We start from the raw sequence: 18,806 nt of genomic DNA, 5'->3' as shown, positions 1-18,806 counted from the left end.
TGGGTAAATGACTATCTACTTAGATACTTAGATTGTTTGTAGAATTTGACACACTGCATTATATTGAGTCATATCTGCCATTATTTTAGATATTGGATCTTTTGGCCATTCACTCATATGTCTCATGCTATCATCTTGTTATAATATGGTCATTTCCATAGGACGTGATACACATTCCTTTCTGGGGTGTTTTTAGTTTTTTGTATTTTAGATGTATGTTTTTTGTGGGTAACTTCTCCCGTATGGGGTAATAAAGATTTACATATTTTATTTTTTGCCTACGTGGTGTTATTTGTTACATCAGGTATACTTTTGGTTTTCTGATATATCATGTCATACCTGATGGTTTGACTTATGCTTCAAGTACTATTTCTGTTGATCCTTTCCTCAGATAGGCTGACTTTGACACCATTCCATTTGTGGGTTTCCCGGACACTTTTGGCAGAGGAGGGCAGGTCCTGCTTAGCTTGATCTGGTTGGTCTAGGATAGCGACACACCTCCCTAGTACGTCATTGGAAATTTCCTTAACAGGGAGAATTTTCCGGCGCACCGTCATTAGCCCCGATAACCCCTGAGGACGCTACAGGTGTATCGAAACATGTCAGGGGGGCTTCATCTAAAACTGTTTCTTGGTTTTGAGGGCTTTTTTTTATGGAACACATTGACTGCCTTCCTATGTTTTTCCAGACCTAGCGCTGCTCTCCATTGCCTGAAGAAGGGAGTGGCATTGTGATTTATAAAATTTCCTTTTCTAAACCGCATTGAAAATCTGACCTGTAACTTTGGTCAATAGGGCCACTTTTTGTATGGGTCAGTTTACATAATTGAATTTAGCAGTTGATATTTACTGCACCATTTTACATGTCTGTCACCCAGAAAAACCACTAAGAACTACCAGAAACATGCATACATAAATTTCAAACAAGAGTGCGTGCCAATCGCCTCTCTGCCCGTAACAATTTTTATATACTTTGTTTAGTGCTCACTAAACATAACCTTAAAAGGGGGTTATCCCAGAATCGGACTTCACTTCAAACACCTCGTTACTTTCCTAGCTTTAGAAAACATACAGAAACATGCCCTAGTAACCTTACTATGTGGTTTTCTTCAATCCTTTCTGCCTCTGGTTGCTCTGTTAATCTTGTTGTATTCACTGAGTATACTAGGCAGCAGAGTCCTATTGTGCAGCACACGTGACCGCCGTTTGTAAGTGGGAAAACTACATTTCTCACAAGCGACTTGCATCTCCTCCTGGCTCTCAGGCGAGGAGGTGCAAGCGTCTTGGTGTACACAGAACAGAGCAAGGAAGAGATCCAAAGACAGTGCATGATCATAAATACAAACAGAGCTACAGGAACTCATATCTACTAGCAACAGAACCTTTCGTTTTGGGTAATTGATTATTTTTGAAAATTGTATTTATTCTACCAGTTGAATACAATAAGGCTTGACTAAAATCACGGGAATACCTCTAACTTCCACGACTGGAGACTAGGGGAAAAGCATCTCCTCTGAGAACTTTTTAAAGGTTTCAAGTAATAACCTTTTTTACACTGCTGAAAGCAAACTATTTTATCATGCTGCGATGCAACCAAACATGCATAGGAATATATATAGTGATGCAGATGTGTTTTACTACTTATTATAAGGAGTTTTTAACCATAAATATTCATACCAACCCATATGTCATACCGCAAGCATTACAATATTAAACACAGGATTAATACATACCTGCAGGGCACGGTGCACTGGAGAAACTCAACCATCTTCAGTGAATGTTGCTTCGTTGCATAGTAGAAGTCCAGTCCATCTATAAAAGAAGAGCTGGTAAATAATGTATGAAGGAAATTTTGTCACTGAGGTGTCAGATAAATGGGCAATTAAGACTTCAATAAAGCAACTCGCTCTGTTCTGAGCTTGGTGAATTAAGTGGCTTGTGATATAAGTGGAGTTATAAAACGAAGTTAAAAAGAGAATTTAAAGCCCCTGTATGTACTCTTCTTTTACTTTAACGATTATTCACAGTTTTTTTGTAACTGGGATAATGGACAGCAAGAATGGAGGTTTTCTTCAGTGCACAGTTTGCCACATGTATGCACGACTGGAGCCGGAGTTCCAGGGTGAATATCTCTGTGGCAGATGTGAGCATGTTGTTCACCTGGAAGCTCGTATTAGAGATCTGGAGGAGCAGAATGCAACACTGAGGGCGATAGACAATCTTGAGTTGAGCATGCTGCTCACGGAGCACGCAGTAAGTGGGGTAGAACTGGAGGGTGAAGACATGGGTGAGCAGGATCAGGCAAGTAGCAGGGTTAATGTAGTTAGGGGCAGTAGAAAGGGGTCCAAGAAAAGGAAGGCCAATCCTATTTCTGATATTCCAAGCAAAATTGCCAAGTTGTGTGATGATGCGAGGGTGTCGGTCTCAGAAATGGCAGCCCTAGTGGATCCAGATCTCCCTAACAGCCGGGAGAACAGCCCAGCTAGCAGTCGGCGGGATGGTTATGCAGGTAAGGCAAGACAATTGATAGTTGTACGGGATTCTATAATCAGGACGACGGATAGAATAACTTGTCGCCAAGACCGCCTCAACCGAATGGTTTGCGGTCTCCCTGGTGCCAGGGTTCGGCATGTGGTGGAACGGGTGGACAAATTGCTGGGAGGGGCTGGTGATGATCCAGCTGTTGTGGTCAATGTAGGTACCAACGATAGAATAAATGGTAGGTGGAGGAGCCTTAAGAATAATTTTAAAGAACTAGGCTACAAGCTGAAGGGAAGGACCTCCAAGGTAGTATTCTCAGGAATACTGCCTGTGCCATGCGCATCACAGGAAAGACAGCGGGAGCTCAGGGCGTTAAATGCATGGCTTAAGTCTTGGTGTAGAGGAGAAGGCTTTGGGTTCCTAGAGCAGTGGGCTGACTTTTCATTGGGGTACAAACTGTATTCTGCAGATGATTTGCACCTAAATGGAAGGGGGTCCGCTGTGCTGGGGAAGAGAATTCTAGCTGGGGTGGCGGAGTATTTAAACTAGGGCTGAGGAGGGAGGTCAATGTAGAAAAAAAAGGGGTAGCCAGGTTAGAGAGGGGTCAGACTATATATTGGTGGGGGGAGAAACAGACTGTGGTGAGAGGACTAGACAACAGTATAAGGACATCCCTTCGTTACAAAACAGCAATGAAAATGAAAATAAAAATGTCCAAATAATTACATTTCTGATACTGAAAGTGAAACATTTAAAGGCAAGTTAAAGTGTATGTTCACAAATGCCAGAAGTCTAGCAAGCAAAACGGGGGAGCAGGAGGCCTTGGTACTGGAAGAAAATATAGATGTAGTTGGTGTTGCTGAAACATGGCTAGACTCTTCTCATGACTGGGCTGTACATCCAGAGGGTTTTACACTGTTACGGAAAGACCGGACAAATAGGAAAGGCGGTGGTGTATGTCTGTATGTGAGAAGTGATATGAAGGCGAGTGTGGAGAAGAGGCAATAGTGGGTGAAGATTGTTAGGAGGTTGAAACCTTGTGGGTGTAATTACAAAAGGGGGTAAACACTGAAAAAAATTAACTTTTGGTGTAATCTATAGACACCCCCCCCCCCCCCCCCATATAACTGAGGAGATGGAAGGTCAGCTATATAAACAGATGGAGCGGGCTGCACAGGCAGGTACTGTAGTGATAATGGGAGATTTTAATTACCGGGATATTAATTGGTGTCATGGTCCGGCTTCAACTGCAATGGGGAGACATTTCCTCAACCTGTTGCAGGAAATTTTTTTGGCCCAGTTTGTGGAAGACCCGACTAGAGGTGAAGCTCTGTTAGATCTGGTCATTTCTAATAATGCAGAGCTTGTTGGGAACGTCAATGTTCGTAAAAACCTCGGTAACAGTGATCACAATATAGTTATATTTTACACATACTGTAAAAAACAAACACAGGCTGGGAGCGCAAAAACACTTAATTTTAAGAAGGCCAATTTCCCCAGGATGAAGGCTGCAATTCAGGATATAGATTGGGAAGAACTAGTGTCATATAATGGTACAAATGATAAATGGGAGATTTTCAAATCTACTTTGGGTAATTATAGTGCAAAATTTATTCCTATAGGTAAAAAGTATAAAACTACTAAAATTAAACCCCACATGGCTTACACCTTCTGTGAAAGGGGCAATATATGACAAAAAAAAAGGGCATTTGAAAAATACAAATCTGAGGGTACAGCTGTAATCTTTGTAAATTATAAAGAGCTTAATACAATTTGTAAAAAGGTAACACAATCAGCAAAAATACAAAATGAAAGGCAGGTGATAGCCAAGGATCGTAAAACAAATCCCCAAAAATTCTTCAAGTATAAAAATGCAAAAAAGCCAAGGTCTGAACATGTAGGACCCCTAGATAGTGGTAATGGGGAGTTGATCACAGGGGATCAAGAGAAGGCAGAGTTACTAAATGGGTTCTTCAGCTCTGTATATACAACAGAAGAAAGAGCAGCTGATGTAACCGATACCAGTGCTAATATATCAGCTGATACACTGAATTGGATGAAGGTAGATATGGTCCAAGCTAAATTAAACAAAATAAATGTACACAAGGCCCCGGGACCAGATGGGTTACACCCTAGAGTTCTTAACCCCTTCCCCCTGCTTGCATTCTGGGCCCTAATGTCCAAGCCATTTTTTACATTGTCACATTCAAAGAGCTGTAACTTTTTTATTTTTGCGTCGGCATAGCTGTATAAGGTCTTGTTTTTTGCGGGACGACTTGTAGTTTTTATTGGTACCATTTGAGAGTAGATGCGACTTTTTGATCACTTTTTATCACATTTTTTTAAAGTCAGGATTAACAGAAAACAGCAATTTTTCCATTGTTTTTTATTTTATTTTTTACGGCGTTCACAGTGCGGGTTAAATAATGTAACAGCTTTATAGTCGGGGTCGTTACGGACGCGGCGATACCAAATATGTGTAACTTTTTTGCTTTATTGTAGTTTTTTTTAATAGTAAAGCATTTTGTAAGGGGAAAAGCTGGGTTTTTCATTTTTTTTTTTAATTAACTTTATTAAACTTTTTTTTACTTTTTTACTAGTCCCACTAGGGGACTTCCCTATCCTCCGATCGCTATTGTAATACACTGCAATACTTTTGTATTGCAGTGTATTACTGCCTGTCCGTTTAAAACGGACAGGCATCTGCTAGGTCATGCCTGCGGCATGATCTAGCAGGCATTCGCTCCAGGCAGACCTGGGGGTCTTTATTAGACCCCCGGCTGCCATAGAAGACACAGACACTCGGCGATTTTATCGCCGGGTGTCAGTGAGATGAGAGGGAGCTCCCTCCCTCTCTCCAAAACCATTCAGATGCGGTGCTCGCTATTGTGCACCGCATCTGAAGGGTTAAACGGGTGAGATCGATACTAATATCGATCTCAGCCGGCAGAGCAGGGACGCCCCCAGCCCTCAGCTGCTTCTGGCAGCTGAGAGCAGGGAGATTTCACGGCTCCCTGCTCTGTTTACTTTATTCTACAGCAGCGACGTAGAATAGCGGCGCTCTAGAATAAAGCCCACTAATGACCGCCGTAAAAGGACGTATCGGCGGTCATTAAGGGGTTAAGGAGCTTAGTTCAGTTATTTCTGTCCCCCACTACATAATATTTAGAGATTCTCTAGTGACTGGTATAGTGCCAAGGGACTGGCGCAGGGCAAATGTGGTGCCTATTTTCAAAAAGGGCTCTAGGTCTTCCCCAGGTAATTATAGACCAGTAAGCTTAACATCCATCATGTGGAAAATGTTTGAGGGGCTATTGAGGGACTATATACAGAATTATGTGACAATAAATAGTACTATAAGTGACAGCCAGCACGGTTTTACTAAGGACAGAAGCTGTCAAACCAACCGGATTTGCTTTTATGAAGAGGTGAGCAGTAGCCTAGACAGAGGGGCCGCTGTGGATATAGTGTTTTTGGAGTTTGCAAAGGCATTTGACACTCTCCCTCATAGACGTCTAATGGGTACATTAAGGACTATAGGTTTAGAAAGTATAGTTTGATACCAAGCTATGTAGTAATGTTCAGTCTATGGAAGAGGTTCGTGAATTGCAAGCGGATTTAAACAAACTGAGTGTTTGGGGGTTCACTTGGCACATGAGGTTTAATGTAGATAAATGTAAAGTTATGCACCTGGGTACGAACAACCTGCATGAATCGTATGTTCTAGGGGGAGCTACACTGGGGGGAGTCACTTGTTGAGAAGGATCTGGGTGTACTTGTAAATCATAAACTAAATAACAGCATGCAATGTCAATCAGCTGCTTCAAAGGCCAGCAAGATATTGTCGTGTACTAAAAGAGGCATGGACTCGCGGGACGGGGATATAATATTACCACTTTACAAAGCATTAGTGAGGCCTCAGCTAGAATATGCAGTTCAGTTCTGGGCTCCAGTTCATAGAAAGGATGCCCTGGAGTTAGAAAAAATACAAAGAAGAGCAATGAAGCTAATAAGGGGATAATGGAGAATCTAAGTTATAAGGCAAGATTAAAAGAACGAAACCTATTTAGCCTTGAAAAAAAGACGACTAAGGGGGGACATGATTAACTTATTTTTTGTATGTGCCCTTAATATATTTATATATGGTGAAATCCTGTTCCATGTAAAACCCCCTCAAAAAACAAGGGGGCACTCCCTCCGTCTGGAAATAAAAGGGTTTAACCCGCAGAGATGACAAGCCTTCTTTACTGTGAGAACTGTGAATCTATGGAATAGTCTACCGTAGGTGCTGGTCACAGCAGGGACAGTAGATGGCTTTAAAAAAGGCTTAGATAATTTCCTAGAACAAATATAACCTCTTATGTGTAGAAATGTTTTACTTCCCCTTTCCCCTCCCTTGGTTGAACTTGATGGACGTGTCTTTTTTCAACCGTACGAACTATGTAACTCCCCGCTTAGTAGTATAAAAAAAAAAAAAAAAAAAAAAAAAAAGCACAAAACCATTATACCGAATACATACTTTAGAGAGTCGTGGAAAAGGTCAAACACTACTGTTAAGGAAAGCAACTTTATAAAGTCTGGCTACAAGTGACTTGAATGGGAGTAGGCTGTAATACTGTGAACTGCCGCTACAAATGTGTCGATAATTCACAGTACAGAGAAGCAAAGAATAAAAAGAGAAGCAAAGAATAAAAGGTGAAGCAGCGCTGCAGCCTCTTCAAAATCAGCTGATTGGCGGGGATGCCAAAGGTTAGGACCCCCACCGATCAGGTATTGATGGCCTATCCTGGGGATAGGCCATCAATTGTTTATGACTTAAAGGAACAGTGTCATCACAAATTATTTTTTTATATGTTAAAGATGTTAGTGCTTTATTAAAAACGTTTATATTCATTTGTGTGTTTGTGTTTTACTTTTTCTTATTTTTACACTTTTTCTTCCCTATGGGGGCTGCCATTTTTTGTTCCATTTCTGTGTGTGTCGATTAACGACACATACAGACATGGAATACGGCAGCCACAGTCCAATAGGGACTGCGAACGGCTCCCGTCCCATTGACTTCAGTGTACGGCGTCTGTGTGGGAACTGCGCATGCGCCGCTCCCACACAGTCCAATTCTAAATTGGCGCCGTCCGGCGCCATTTTCCTGTGGACCGGAAGTCGCGGCCGGACAGTAATATTACTACATCCGGTCGCGGCTTCCGGATTTGTGCACTTGGACCAGCGGCAGCAAACGGAGCGGACGGGCCGGAGGGAGCCGCGGTGGCAGGAGCAGGTAAGAGATTTCAATGTATGTTCGTGTTTGTGTGTGTTTACTACTGTATGTAAACCTACTACACTGTGTGTTAGCTCAAAAAATGGCGACACACAGTGTAGGAGGTTACACCGTTCAAACCCCTCGTTTATCCCGGCACTAGCCAGGATAAAGGAGGGGGGGATGCTGAGAGCTCAATAGAGCGAGGGCTTTTTACCCAATTTTGCAAAGCTGCAATTTTGGGGATAGCTCCATCTAGTGACCAAAAATGGGTAGTATTATAAATTAGAATTAATTTATAATATTTCCTGACTCGTGAAAAAAATGAAAAAAATTTGAACAATGTTTAATCACCCACACACTAAATGTTTAATTTAAAAAAAAAAAACATGTTTTTCTGGCAACACATTCCCTTTAAAACTCCTTTAAGTATTCCTTACCATGGATTTCTTTGACACGTAGAGTGTTTTGGTGAAGTCTGTGTTTCAAAATGGTTTGCTCTAAGTAGTAGAATGTTTTCTTATGAAGAACCTGAGGAAGAACATAAATAACTGTAATAGAAGATTTAGAGAACATTCCCTTAAAACATCATAACCCCTTAAAGCATACCTAACCTTTAACATGTACCTGATAAGCATTAAAGGGAAGTATGGAGTGCCCTTACGGGCGGAGCGCACTCCATACTTGGTGGGTGTCAGCTATGTAATATAGCCAACACCTCACTGCAACGGGCAGAATCAAAGATCACTTTGATTATGTCCGTTTAACCCATTAAATGTGGCGGTCAATCGCGACTGCGGCATTTAAGGCGTTAGAAAGAGGGGGCGGCTCCCTCAGATAGCCCATTGGCCCCCCCTGTGACACGATGAGGTCTGCCATCTTTGTACTCCTTTGAAGCCCTGCCTCCGGTCACCGTGAATTGATCCAACGATCGCTGGTTCAAGTCCCCTAGGCAGACTAGTAAAAACGTACATAAAGTTTTTTAATATATATATTTCATTAAAATGTTAATGAACTTAGAAATGATCGATAAGAGCTGGATCCTGCCAGTCAGAGACACGTAGGACCAGCATTCACCGAAATCCAACCAAAGTCAAACAGTTTTCCAAAATGGGAGTAAATACGAAGCTATTCTAATTATTATTAGAGTTTTTCCACATTGAAGTCAATGTGGGAAAAGGTCACAAACGTCATGGTTAAGGAAGGCTCAAAACAGAAGTTGTGGCGGGTGTAACATGATCCTTTTCAGAGCTGCTCCATGACAGCATCACAGGAGAATACCAAATGATCACCTTTAGGGAGGGACCATTGCTTGAAGTACTGTTCCCCCAAAGAAGAGATCTTTAGTTGAAAAAATGTCCAAACAGTAGAGTTTGGAGTAAGTGTGAGGGATAGTCCAGGTTGCCGCTCTACAGATTTGCTCGATGGTGGCATTAGCCCTCTCGTCCCAGGTGACAAAAACTGGTCTCGTAGAGTGAAGCTTTAAATTTGCCTGGAGAAGATAAATCTTAAATGGTATATGATGGAAATCTCACCATTTTAATCCATTAGAAAGAGTGCTTATTGAAATCTTCTTCCTCTTATTTGGACCTTGAAATTGAATAAATAAGTCTTGATCTAGTCTCCATTCACTGGATACCTCAAGGAAATCTAAAACCGCACTCTGTACATCAAGCGAATAAAACGCTGCCTCTAGCTGGTTAGAAACATTTTGACAGAAGGAAGGTAGTACAATATCTTGAGATATGCTTAATACTGAGACTTCTTTTGGAAGGAAGTTTGGGTCTAACTTAAGTGATTCCAGAATTTTTAAAGAAGATTCTCTTATCGAGAGAGCTTGAATTTCACCAACTCTTCTAACTGATGTAATCGCCATAAGAAAAGCTGTTTTTCATGATAGGTTTCTGTCATTTTTTGAACACACAATAGATTCAAATATCATAGATAGTCCTTTAAAGAACAATAAGATCCCATAAAAGAAGCAAATTTGAAAGTTTGACTGCCGCTTTCATAAAGCATTTAATCCACAGGCAATTTGCTAAATCTAAAAGATCCAAAAAAAACAGCAAAAACTGCTCAAAGTGGAGACCTGCACTTTTAATGGACTATGTCTTAGTCCTTTATCAAGGCCAGTCTGTAAAAAAAATCCAAAATCTTAGAGATATTAGGATGGAAAGGGTCAGGTGAACTTTAAACACAAAAACAAATAAAGGTTTTCCAAACTTGTGTATTTACCATTAGTCACCTTTTTCCTACTAGATTGGAGTATCTGAATAACTGACAGGCATCTAGATTTTAGGATGGACTTCTCAGACACCATGCAGAAAGGCAAAACCTTAGAGGGTCCTGATGTAAATCAGGCCCCTGATGTAGAAGGTCCATCGATAAGAGTAAAAATATGGGGTCTTCCAACTTTAGGTTGTTTAGGAGAGCAAACCAACCTCTTTTGGGCCAAAAGGGAGCCACCAACATTAAATCAATTTTTTCCCTCCGCATCTTTTGTAGGACCCTGGGTCAGCAGGGAAATGGGATAAAAGGCGTAGGCCAGATGACATTTCCATTTGTGAGCTATTACATCCACCCCCTACTGAGGCATTGGGTTTAGAGAGAAGAAAACGGATGCAAAAAGGTCTGAGGAAGCCCCCATTTCTGGGTGATTAACTGGAAGACTTGATCATTTAAACAGCATTCAGTCGGATCCAGATTGTTTCGGCTTAGATAATCGACGTATATATTTCATGAGCCCTTGAGATGAATCGACGTCCGGAATGGTAGACGAGATTTTGCCCAAAAAAACTATTTTAGTTGATAAAGCTTGAAGACCTTGATGTCTTGTGCCCCTTGGTGACGTAAGTGGGCTACAGCTGTCTGAATAGACTCGTGCATGAGACTATGCAGTCAGACAACTTGATGCTTTCAGCGTTTCCCAAAAACCGAATTCAACTCCCAGACGTTTCAGGAACGGTGAGACTGTCGGGTCCGAAACACCTTGGAACGTCTGCTGTAGTACCAGAGCTCCCCGGCACCTTTTGCTGGCATCTGTGGTCACTGTTACAACTGAAAATTGATATGACAAAACCCAAGTGGTGTGATGAATGAGCCACGATGATAAATCGTCTAAATAAGGATCACTATTTATTTCTTGTTTCTTTAAATAACCTATTCACCATTAACTTTGTGAAGATTCTTTGGGCTGAATAAATCACGAACAAAAGTGAGGAGAACTGGAAGTAATGTATTTTTCAATTCTGAATGATGGCAAATCATAGAAATTTTTGATACCGGGGAGGAATAGGTATGTGGTATTACACATCCTGAAAGTCGATTGTAGCCATAACATGATTTTTCCCAATTAGCGGGATTGTTGATTTTATGGATTCCATTTTGAAACTATGGTAGGATACTAATTTGTTTAGCAGGTTTAGGCCAGATTCACACGATCGAGTGAAACTCGGATATGAAAAACAGCCGTTTTTTACGTCCGAGTTGCACCGGTGCGGGTCCTGTTTTCACAGTTCCCCATAGACTTGGGGCTATCGAGGGATCTGTGGAAACGGAAGAAAATTTTGAACCCTTCACACAGTCTGTTGAAATACATGTGTCCGTCTGGCGGTCGTGGTTTTAACGGCCGTATACTACGGTCGTCTGAATTCGGCCTTAGATGTATTATTATCCTGAAGGAGCAGTCTTTTTTTTTTTTTTTTAAACCAAAAATAGGCGAGGAACTGGCAAAATCACTTGCATCGGAAGGAGTTTTAGGGTATGTTCACACGAGGTCATTACGTCGCTGCCGGACAACTGTCCCGTACTGTAATCATGTTTTCAGTACTAGAAAGTTGTCCGGCAGCGACTCCTAGCGTCGTACATAACTATGATGCCAGGAGCCCGGCTCCCTGCAGTGTGTTCAGTCCGGTACTTGCGGCCGAAATACGTCCGTCGATTACGGACGTAATGACCTCGTGTGAACATACCCTTAGGATTCCGCTATGTAGTTCCTTTTGAAGAAAAGGGGTCTGTAGATTTATAATGAAAAACTGCCCTGGGGAATATGTAAAAATTATATTTTGTATCCATTTTGAACTGTATTTAAGATCCAGGCATTTGAGGTAAGATTCTTCAGCCCACTTTGGCATCACTGTTTATCTGCATTTGATTGGTTGGTGTAAAGAATATATTTCTTTCCACCTTTTGGGTAACTCCATATTCCTGACTTTCCTTTACCTTTATAGTCTGTGGACTGAAATTTGGAAGGCCGAAAGGAGTTTTTCTTTCTTGGCTATTTAGGTTCAGGTAAAGCTTTTTATTAGACCTTTTCAAGGATCTTATCAAGAGCAGGTCTAAACATATTCTCCCTCGAATGGGATAGTACATAGTTTGGATTTAGAAACTGTATCCCCCGGCCACAATTTGAGCAACAGTCTCATCTAGCAGCGTTTGAGAGGATAGCAGTTCTTTCTGTGGCTGTTGCATGCTGCAGTAAAGGTAGGGATGTCAGGATTTTTTCTTTTGGGGTACCCTCCCTTAAGTGGGCTTCCAGTTGATCCAGCCAGCAAAACATTGATCGGGCTAAGCAGGTAGAAGCTACATTCGTTTTTAAAAAGGGCTGAAGATGTTTCCCGGGTCTTTAGTAGATTTTCCACTTTCCGATCCATAGGATCTTTGAGTTAGGACTCTGAACAGGAGAGTCGTTCTCCTAGCCACTTTGGCTATCTCAATATACATTTCTGGAATTTTTTTCCAAATTTTTATTTGTTCGTCATTAAAAGTAAATCATTGTCTAATATGTTTCTCTCTTCTCGCACATATCTCACTGTAGTGACTTGAGACCCAAGCCCCCTTTCCTATGAATCTACATTAGAATAGGGAGGCATTGCTCGCTACTTTCGGTGGTCTTGCCTGCATCAACCATGCATAGAACTGCTCTCGCCTCTCTTTACGCATAATAATCCGGAACTGGAGTCCAGGTTCACCACGACCTTTGCCCTACCATATTCCTCTCCCACCCCAGTTTGTCCTCCTGTTTTTCTCCTTTCCTCTCCCTTGTCTAATTGACAGAAGCTTCCCTACCTGTGACTGCGTTCATAAGTTGCCGTTAAACTCCTACACGGCAAAAAGTGTAAGTTATGTTTCTATTTCATTTTTATGCAATGCTCCTGTTTATTAGGCTTCTGCACACTGCCGATATATAAAATCGCTTGTCACAGGATGTGATGCTCACCTCCTTGTTAGGGCTTTAACCCCAGGAGTTCCTAGCCTTTTCTCAGGATGTTCAGACTCCTGTTTGATACATTTTTAATTACTTTCACAAATGGGGGGGGGGATTCCCCTACTTCCTAATCCCGCAAACATTTCATCATAAACAGTTCTTTTTAATTTTTTTTATTTTATTCCTTCAATCGCCATAGTGCTTCTTATGGCCTGAAGTAATTCCTCCATATATTCGGATGAAAAATTATATTTTCTATCTTCATCATCCACCATGATATGAGATAATTCCCGTTCCTCCATATCTTCGGGAATAGAAAACTGACAACTTTTAGAATCTGAATCGACATCTGTAATTAGCTTCTTTTTTTTCCACCACCGGGATGGAAACAGAGGGCATATTTGATTGCGAGAAAGCTACTAGAGACTACTGTATTTCTACTGGCATAAGGGTTTTTATATCGTACATTAAGGAGGGTTGTTCTTTTCATATAATTTTCTCTGTGCAGGCTTGCCAGAGGGGTTTCTTATGGGAAATTGGTAGTTTTTTAGAACAAATAGCAAACATTTATGGGTTATATTGGTCTTTACTTTAGATTTTTTTGGGGGGCCTCTGTCACTCTAACAAGAACAAAAAGGGAAAGTAATTGCCCCCCCCCCCCCCCATCTAAAGGGTCCCAGATCCCATAACAGTAATACTTACTGGGCCGGGTTTTGCACTATGCTCCACAGAACCAGAGCAGGAGGGGAAACCTTCAATCTCAAGCTTTCTAGACATATGCGGTTAGTCCTACCTTAGTAGAATGGACCTCTTGATTAGGGTGTTTTTAAATCTTGCCGCCGGGATCAGCGCCTTCCTCGTCCAACCAAAGGGTATCTTTTTTAGGGCCTCCAATCTGTAGAATTTTCATAAATTCCACGTTTGCCGCTACTGGAAGTAGGCCACAACTAATTTAGCCTTGGAATGCATATGCGTTCCACTGACCGGAAGTAGTCATCGTGGCACTGGAAGTGGAGTCATCAGACAGCCGGCGTCTCACACGTGGAAGAGGGTATATGGCTGGGAAGCTCCTGGTGGCTAATTCAGCTTCACCTCTGAAGAGGCGCAGGAGAACCGCCAGATTCGAAGCAGCCCCGGAGAAGGAACAACACCGATTGATCTCCACTGCTTGGCAAGTAAAGAAAAAAAAAAAAAAAAGTACTATGCTGTTTCCAGATCTATCTGCCATGCCCTTTAGGGACAGGAAAAACACTGATGGAGTTAGGCTGGGAAGGGGCTTTTAACCTGTTTCCTGTCCCTATCAGGGCGTGGAATCATCCTCCTGTGGTGAGGTCATGGAGGACGACTGGAGAAATTAGAGGCAGAATCTGATTGGTTGCCATGGCAGACTACTACTTTTTTTCTTTGCACAAGTTTTGATCCTTCTGCCCTTACGTTTTCAGGGAAAGCAGTAGAGGCTCTTACCTTTTGGCGGACCTGGACCACAGCTTTCCAATAATCTTTAGCTTCCACTCTATGGCAATCATCACACATCTGTGACTGTACCACAAAGTCAACAACAAAGACTTGCTGAAGGATTGCGCCATTCATCACCTGTTGGAAAATAAACCGTCAGAGAGGACTGTTAAACTGCTACAGACATTCAGATACATACACACACCACTTCTCGAATTACAGATACCATTCTGAAGGATACTCTGAATGACTAATGTCACTTCCAAGAATCTGGAGCAACTTCAGCAGGGGTAACAAGTGTTTCATTCCACGCACACATTTATGGTACCATGAAGTTGCTTACCTCCTTCTGTATAGTTAATTTTACTTTCAGCCTCTTTGAATGAGGTTCTGTCCAAATAAAGCCAGCATCGATAAGACGAACCTACGTAAGAATGATACCAACAAAATCAATGTCTAATTTTAATCTTTTAAGACACAAACACCAAATAGAACCATGCACATCCTTTGTAAAGAGGAGGTAGCAGACATTCCACTTACACACCCATAGGGATATGTAAAACGTTGACCTCAATTTTTTTTATTTATTTTTTTATAAAACAATGTATTGTGTGATTTTAAGCAACTTTTAAAAAGTTTATTTCAAAAATGTTAACAAAAAAAATAAAAAATTACTTTTTGAGATACAGGATATATAGAAGCGGTGTTTCAGAGAACAGGTGTCCCGAAACCCCAGATCCTCCTCACTGCACCCCCTGGAGTGAGCAGGAGCTTGAAAAGAACGGCAGCTGAGCATGTGCCCATCGCTCTATTCAATGTCTATGAGAACAACAAACAGCCAAGCAACGTACTCCGGTGTTTCCATCATTCCCATAGACTTTGAATGGAGCGGCAGCACGTATGCTTTGCAGCTCCATTCAATGTCCTCCTTACTGCGATCAAGCGTTCTTACGATCGGTGGGGGTCCCAGCGGTCAGAAATTTATCACCTATCCTATAGATAGGTTATAATTTAGGATTCTGAGGAAAATCCTTTAATAATCATATTAACTTTAAAAAAAAATAATCTATATTTTAATGATCATACATTCGTCTAACACAACCAAATACACAAAATTTACAAGAAAAGACATTCATCCAGCAAATTTACATTCTATCTAGACTAAATGTGGAATACATAGAGACAAGTAAAGTATAAGGAGAATTATCTACTGGAAGTACAGAAGAAGAAATATACAAGCTATACCATTAGTGTTCAAACCTGTGCCAAAACTAGAATTCCAATGTGGTGCTTGTACTGCATGAGCCAATTTGGGCTGCAGTTAATCTTAAGGACAAGACCAAAGGCAGGAATGACAATATCCTGGGGAAGTTGAATGGCAGCAGTATCTTTACTGAGTCTTAGTCGGTTTTTGCATATAACCTGTTGTTGCACACATGTATTAAGCTACAAGATCAGGACGGACATGTATGGCCACCATAACTTAAAGGGGTTGTATAGGTTCAGAAAAACATGGCTGCTCTATTCCAGAAACAGAACTTGTCCATGGGATATTTCTGCTCAGCTCTATTGAAGTGAATAGGACAGAATCTGCAATACCACACACAACCTGTGTACAGGTGTGGAAGTGCACCAGGAACATTAAGGACATACCCAGAAAAAATGCCAATCATGGTCGTAACGCTAGCCCGGACCCAATTACCCTAATATAGACATGTAATATATTCAAATTTACGGTAGACAATGACGATCACAAATAAAAGGTCTATTTTAGGGTAAAACTAGGTTATTACCAAAAAAAATAAAATAGCTGAAACGTAAAAAAAGCTTATTTTTTTACTATTATTTTCAAACTTTAAGAATAAAAATTCTATAATAGCAAAAAGGATGTGTATAAAAATGATAAAAGAAGAAAACTGCATTGTCTACAGAAAAAACATCGCAAAAATCACATCGTTAGCCCAACAAATAACAAAATTATAGCCATTTAACCAACGCGTGCTAAAAAGGGCTAAACGATGTCTGGTCCTGAAGGCTCAAAATAGCCCGGTCCTGAACTGGTTAACACTGCAATCACTTCCTCCTTTCAAATAGCGGTCTATCCAATTGCCATACCATTAACATCTCTGTTGGAAAGGGATGTAAAGTATAATAGTATGGCTCTTTTAAGTCATAACATAAAATGTAGGAGAATTTGAGAGCTAAAATTACGTAATTACTTATATCAAAGTGTGTGTGAAGTAGATATTTTAAATCTAGATATGTGGACAGGATGCAAGAAAGACTACACCGGTTTCCAGAATTCTGCAGATCTCCATGGGAGAAGTGATATGCCCAGCAGAAATGCTTTGCCTCATCCAACACAAACAGTAAAAGGTTGCTAACTGTATTTAATTCCATGCTGTGCAAAAATAGAAGCAGTTGCTAAATCAGTTTAAGCTCATCACCCTCATGACGCGTTTCTGGTATGAAGGCTGAGATTTACAGGTCTGCTCTACTCAAACTATGTCCCCCACAGACCCACAAGAGTGGATCTGATCAGTAAGATCAATAATTCAACCATGCAAACTAAAAAACTACAAAATTTTTGGAAAAAACGGCAACAGCACTTTTTATGGTTTAACTAGTCATAGACTGATCACAGTTTATTATTGGTGAACCTACTCTAGGGATTACCAAATGATTGCAATAGACAAATCTTTTTCCCTATTCATCCAAATAGTCAATGTAAAAGTCAATAAACTGCATTAGTCTTTTAGGCCTGGATCACACATGCCATTTTGTTGAGGTTTTTTTGAGCCAAGACGAACTTGATCCAGAAGGAAGGAAAAGTGTAAAGAATTTTGCCTCTTTACATATGGGACAATCTGAACCCATAGAGGCCCAATATGGATTTCTTCAATAGCGCAGAATAGCTCAGTGGTTGGCACGGTTGTCGCAGCACTAGGGTCCTATATTCGAAGCCTACCAAGTGCAACATCTGCATGAAATTTTAATGCTCCACCTGTGTATGTGATGTTTTCCTCCCATACTCCATAGACATACTGAGAGGTTAATTGGCTTCTTATGAAATTAGACTGAACACTATTGGGGATACCGCTGTGAAAATGACAATCTCTGTACAGAACTGTGGAATATGTTGGTGCTATATAAAACAGGAATTAAATAAATGTTTCAGGCTATCCGAATGTATTCATCAATAGCTCACGAGAGACAGTCTAGTATAATCTGGTATACTCCATATTGACGTCTGGAGTGCTGAATTATCATTGTCTTAAGACAAAAAATAATGTTCTCAGACCCTTTGCCTTAAGCTAAAACATACACAAAGTTGTTTGACTGCCATGGTGTAAAATACTTCTTAGAAGTCACGTCTCAATAAATGGAATAAAACACACCAACCACATCTCTTACAATGCAATTGCCTGAACCAGAGCAATAAACAAATTGGAAAGGAAAACTTTAGGCACAAATACACCAGAGTTCTGGCCCCACCTAAAATGTTTAAAGGGGTTTTCCCATAATCATTACTTATCACTTATCCACAGGATACGTGATGAATATATGATCATGGGGGTCTGACCACTAGGACCCCCACCGATCCCAAGAACAGGCTTACCTTGCCGTTCCTGAGAGCCCCATAGGAATAAAGCAGTAGTGCGCATGCTCGACCACGGCTCCGTTAATTTCTACAGGGCTGCAGATTGCCATCTTCGTCAACCCATAGAAATGAAACGGTGGCCTAGCATGCACACTACCGCTCCATTCCTATGGGGCTCCCAGGAACTGCAAAGTAAGCCCATTCTCGGGATCGGCGGGGGTTCCAGCAGTCAGACCCCCACCGATCCGATATTTATCACCTATCTTGTGGATAGGTGATAAATATTGATTAAGGGAACACCCCTTTAAGTACTAGGGTCCTTCATTGTAAGCAGACAGAGAGGTCTGACAACTGTACAGTCTTCTGCTGTAGAGGCAAAGGACAGCCTGACTAAGTCCCAAAACATAGGACTAAGACATTAGAGGGATACGGCACCCCTAAGAACTTGACATAAATCAGAATTTTCACTTTTTTGCTAGAGCTTTGCTTTAACCCCTTCCCAACATATGACATACAGTTACGTCATAGCCGGGTAGGGGGAAGTATGGAGCGGGCTCACGGATGTTGGTGTCGGCTGTATGTTACAGTCGACACTTCAGAGTAACGAGCGGCATTGCGCTTGAGCGCGATCCCGCTTGTTTAACCCGTTAAATGCCGCGATCAATAGCGACCGCAGCATTTAAATTGTTAGAAAGTGGGGGCGGCCCCCTCTAACGCAATGCAATCGCGGGGGGCGATGGTTGCTATGGCTGCCTGGGGGCCTAATGAAGACCCCCCAAAAAATAAATATTAAAAGTTTAAAAAAAAAAC

The 18,806-nt window shown here is 41.3% G+C and overlaps 1 protein-coding gene across 1 annotated transcript in view; it reads right to left on the bottom strand.

The window, feature by feature from the left end:
* NMD3 (NMD3 ribosome export adaptor) overlaps nt 1-18,806 on the bottom strand; it is a 49,388-nt gene that overhangs the window by 18,878 nt on the left and 11,704 nt on the right. The window contains exons 5-8 of the mRNA XM_075861568.1: nt 14,739-14,819; nt 14,405-14,533; nt 8,175-8,265; nt 1,733-1,811 (exon numbers count right to left, since the gene is read on the bottom strand). Of these exons, the coding sequence (XP_075717683.1) occupies nt 1,733-1,811; nt 8,175-8,265; nt 14,405-14,533; nt 14,739-14,819 (380 nt within the window). The remainder of the gene's footprint in view (nt 1-1,732; nt 1,812-8,174; nt 8,266-14,404; nt 14,534-14,738; nt 14,820-18,806) is intronic.

Source organism: Rhinoderma darwinii, chromosome 4 (genome assembly GCF_050947455.1).
Source record: "Rhinoderma darwinii isolate aRhiDar2 chromosome 4, aRhiDar2.hap1, whole genome shotgun sequence".
Classification (NCBI taxonomy): Eukaryota; Metazoa; Chordata; class Amphibia; order Anura; family Rhinodermatidae; genus Rhinoderma; species Rhinoderma darwinii.
This window is presented reverse-complemented; position numbering and strand designations above follow the sequence as displayed.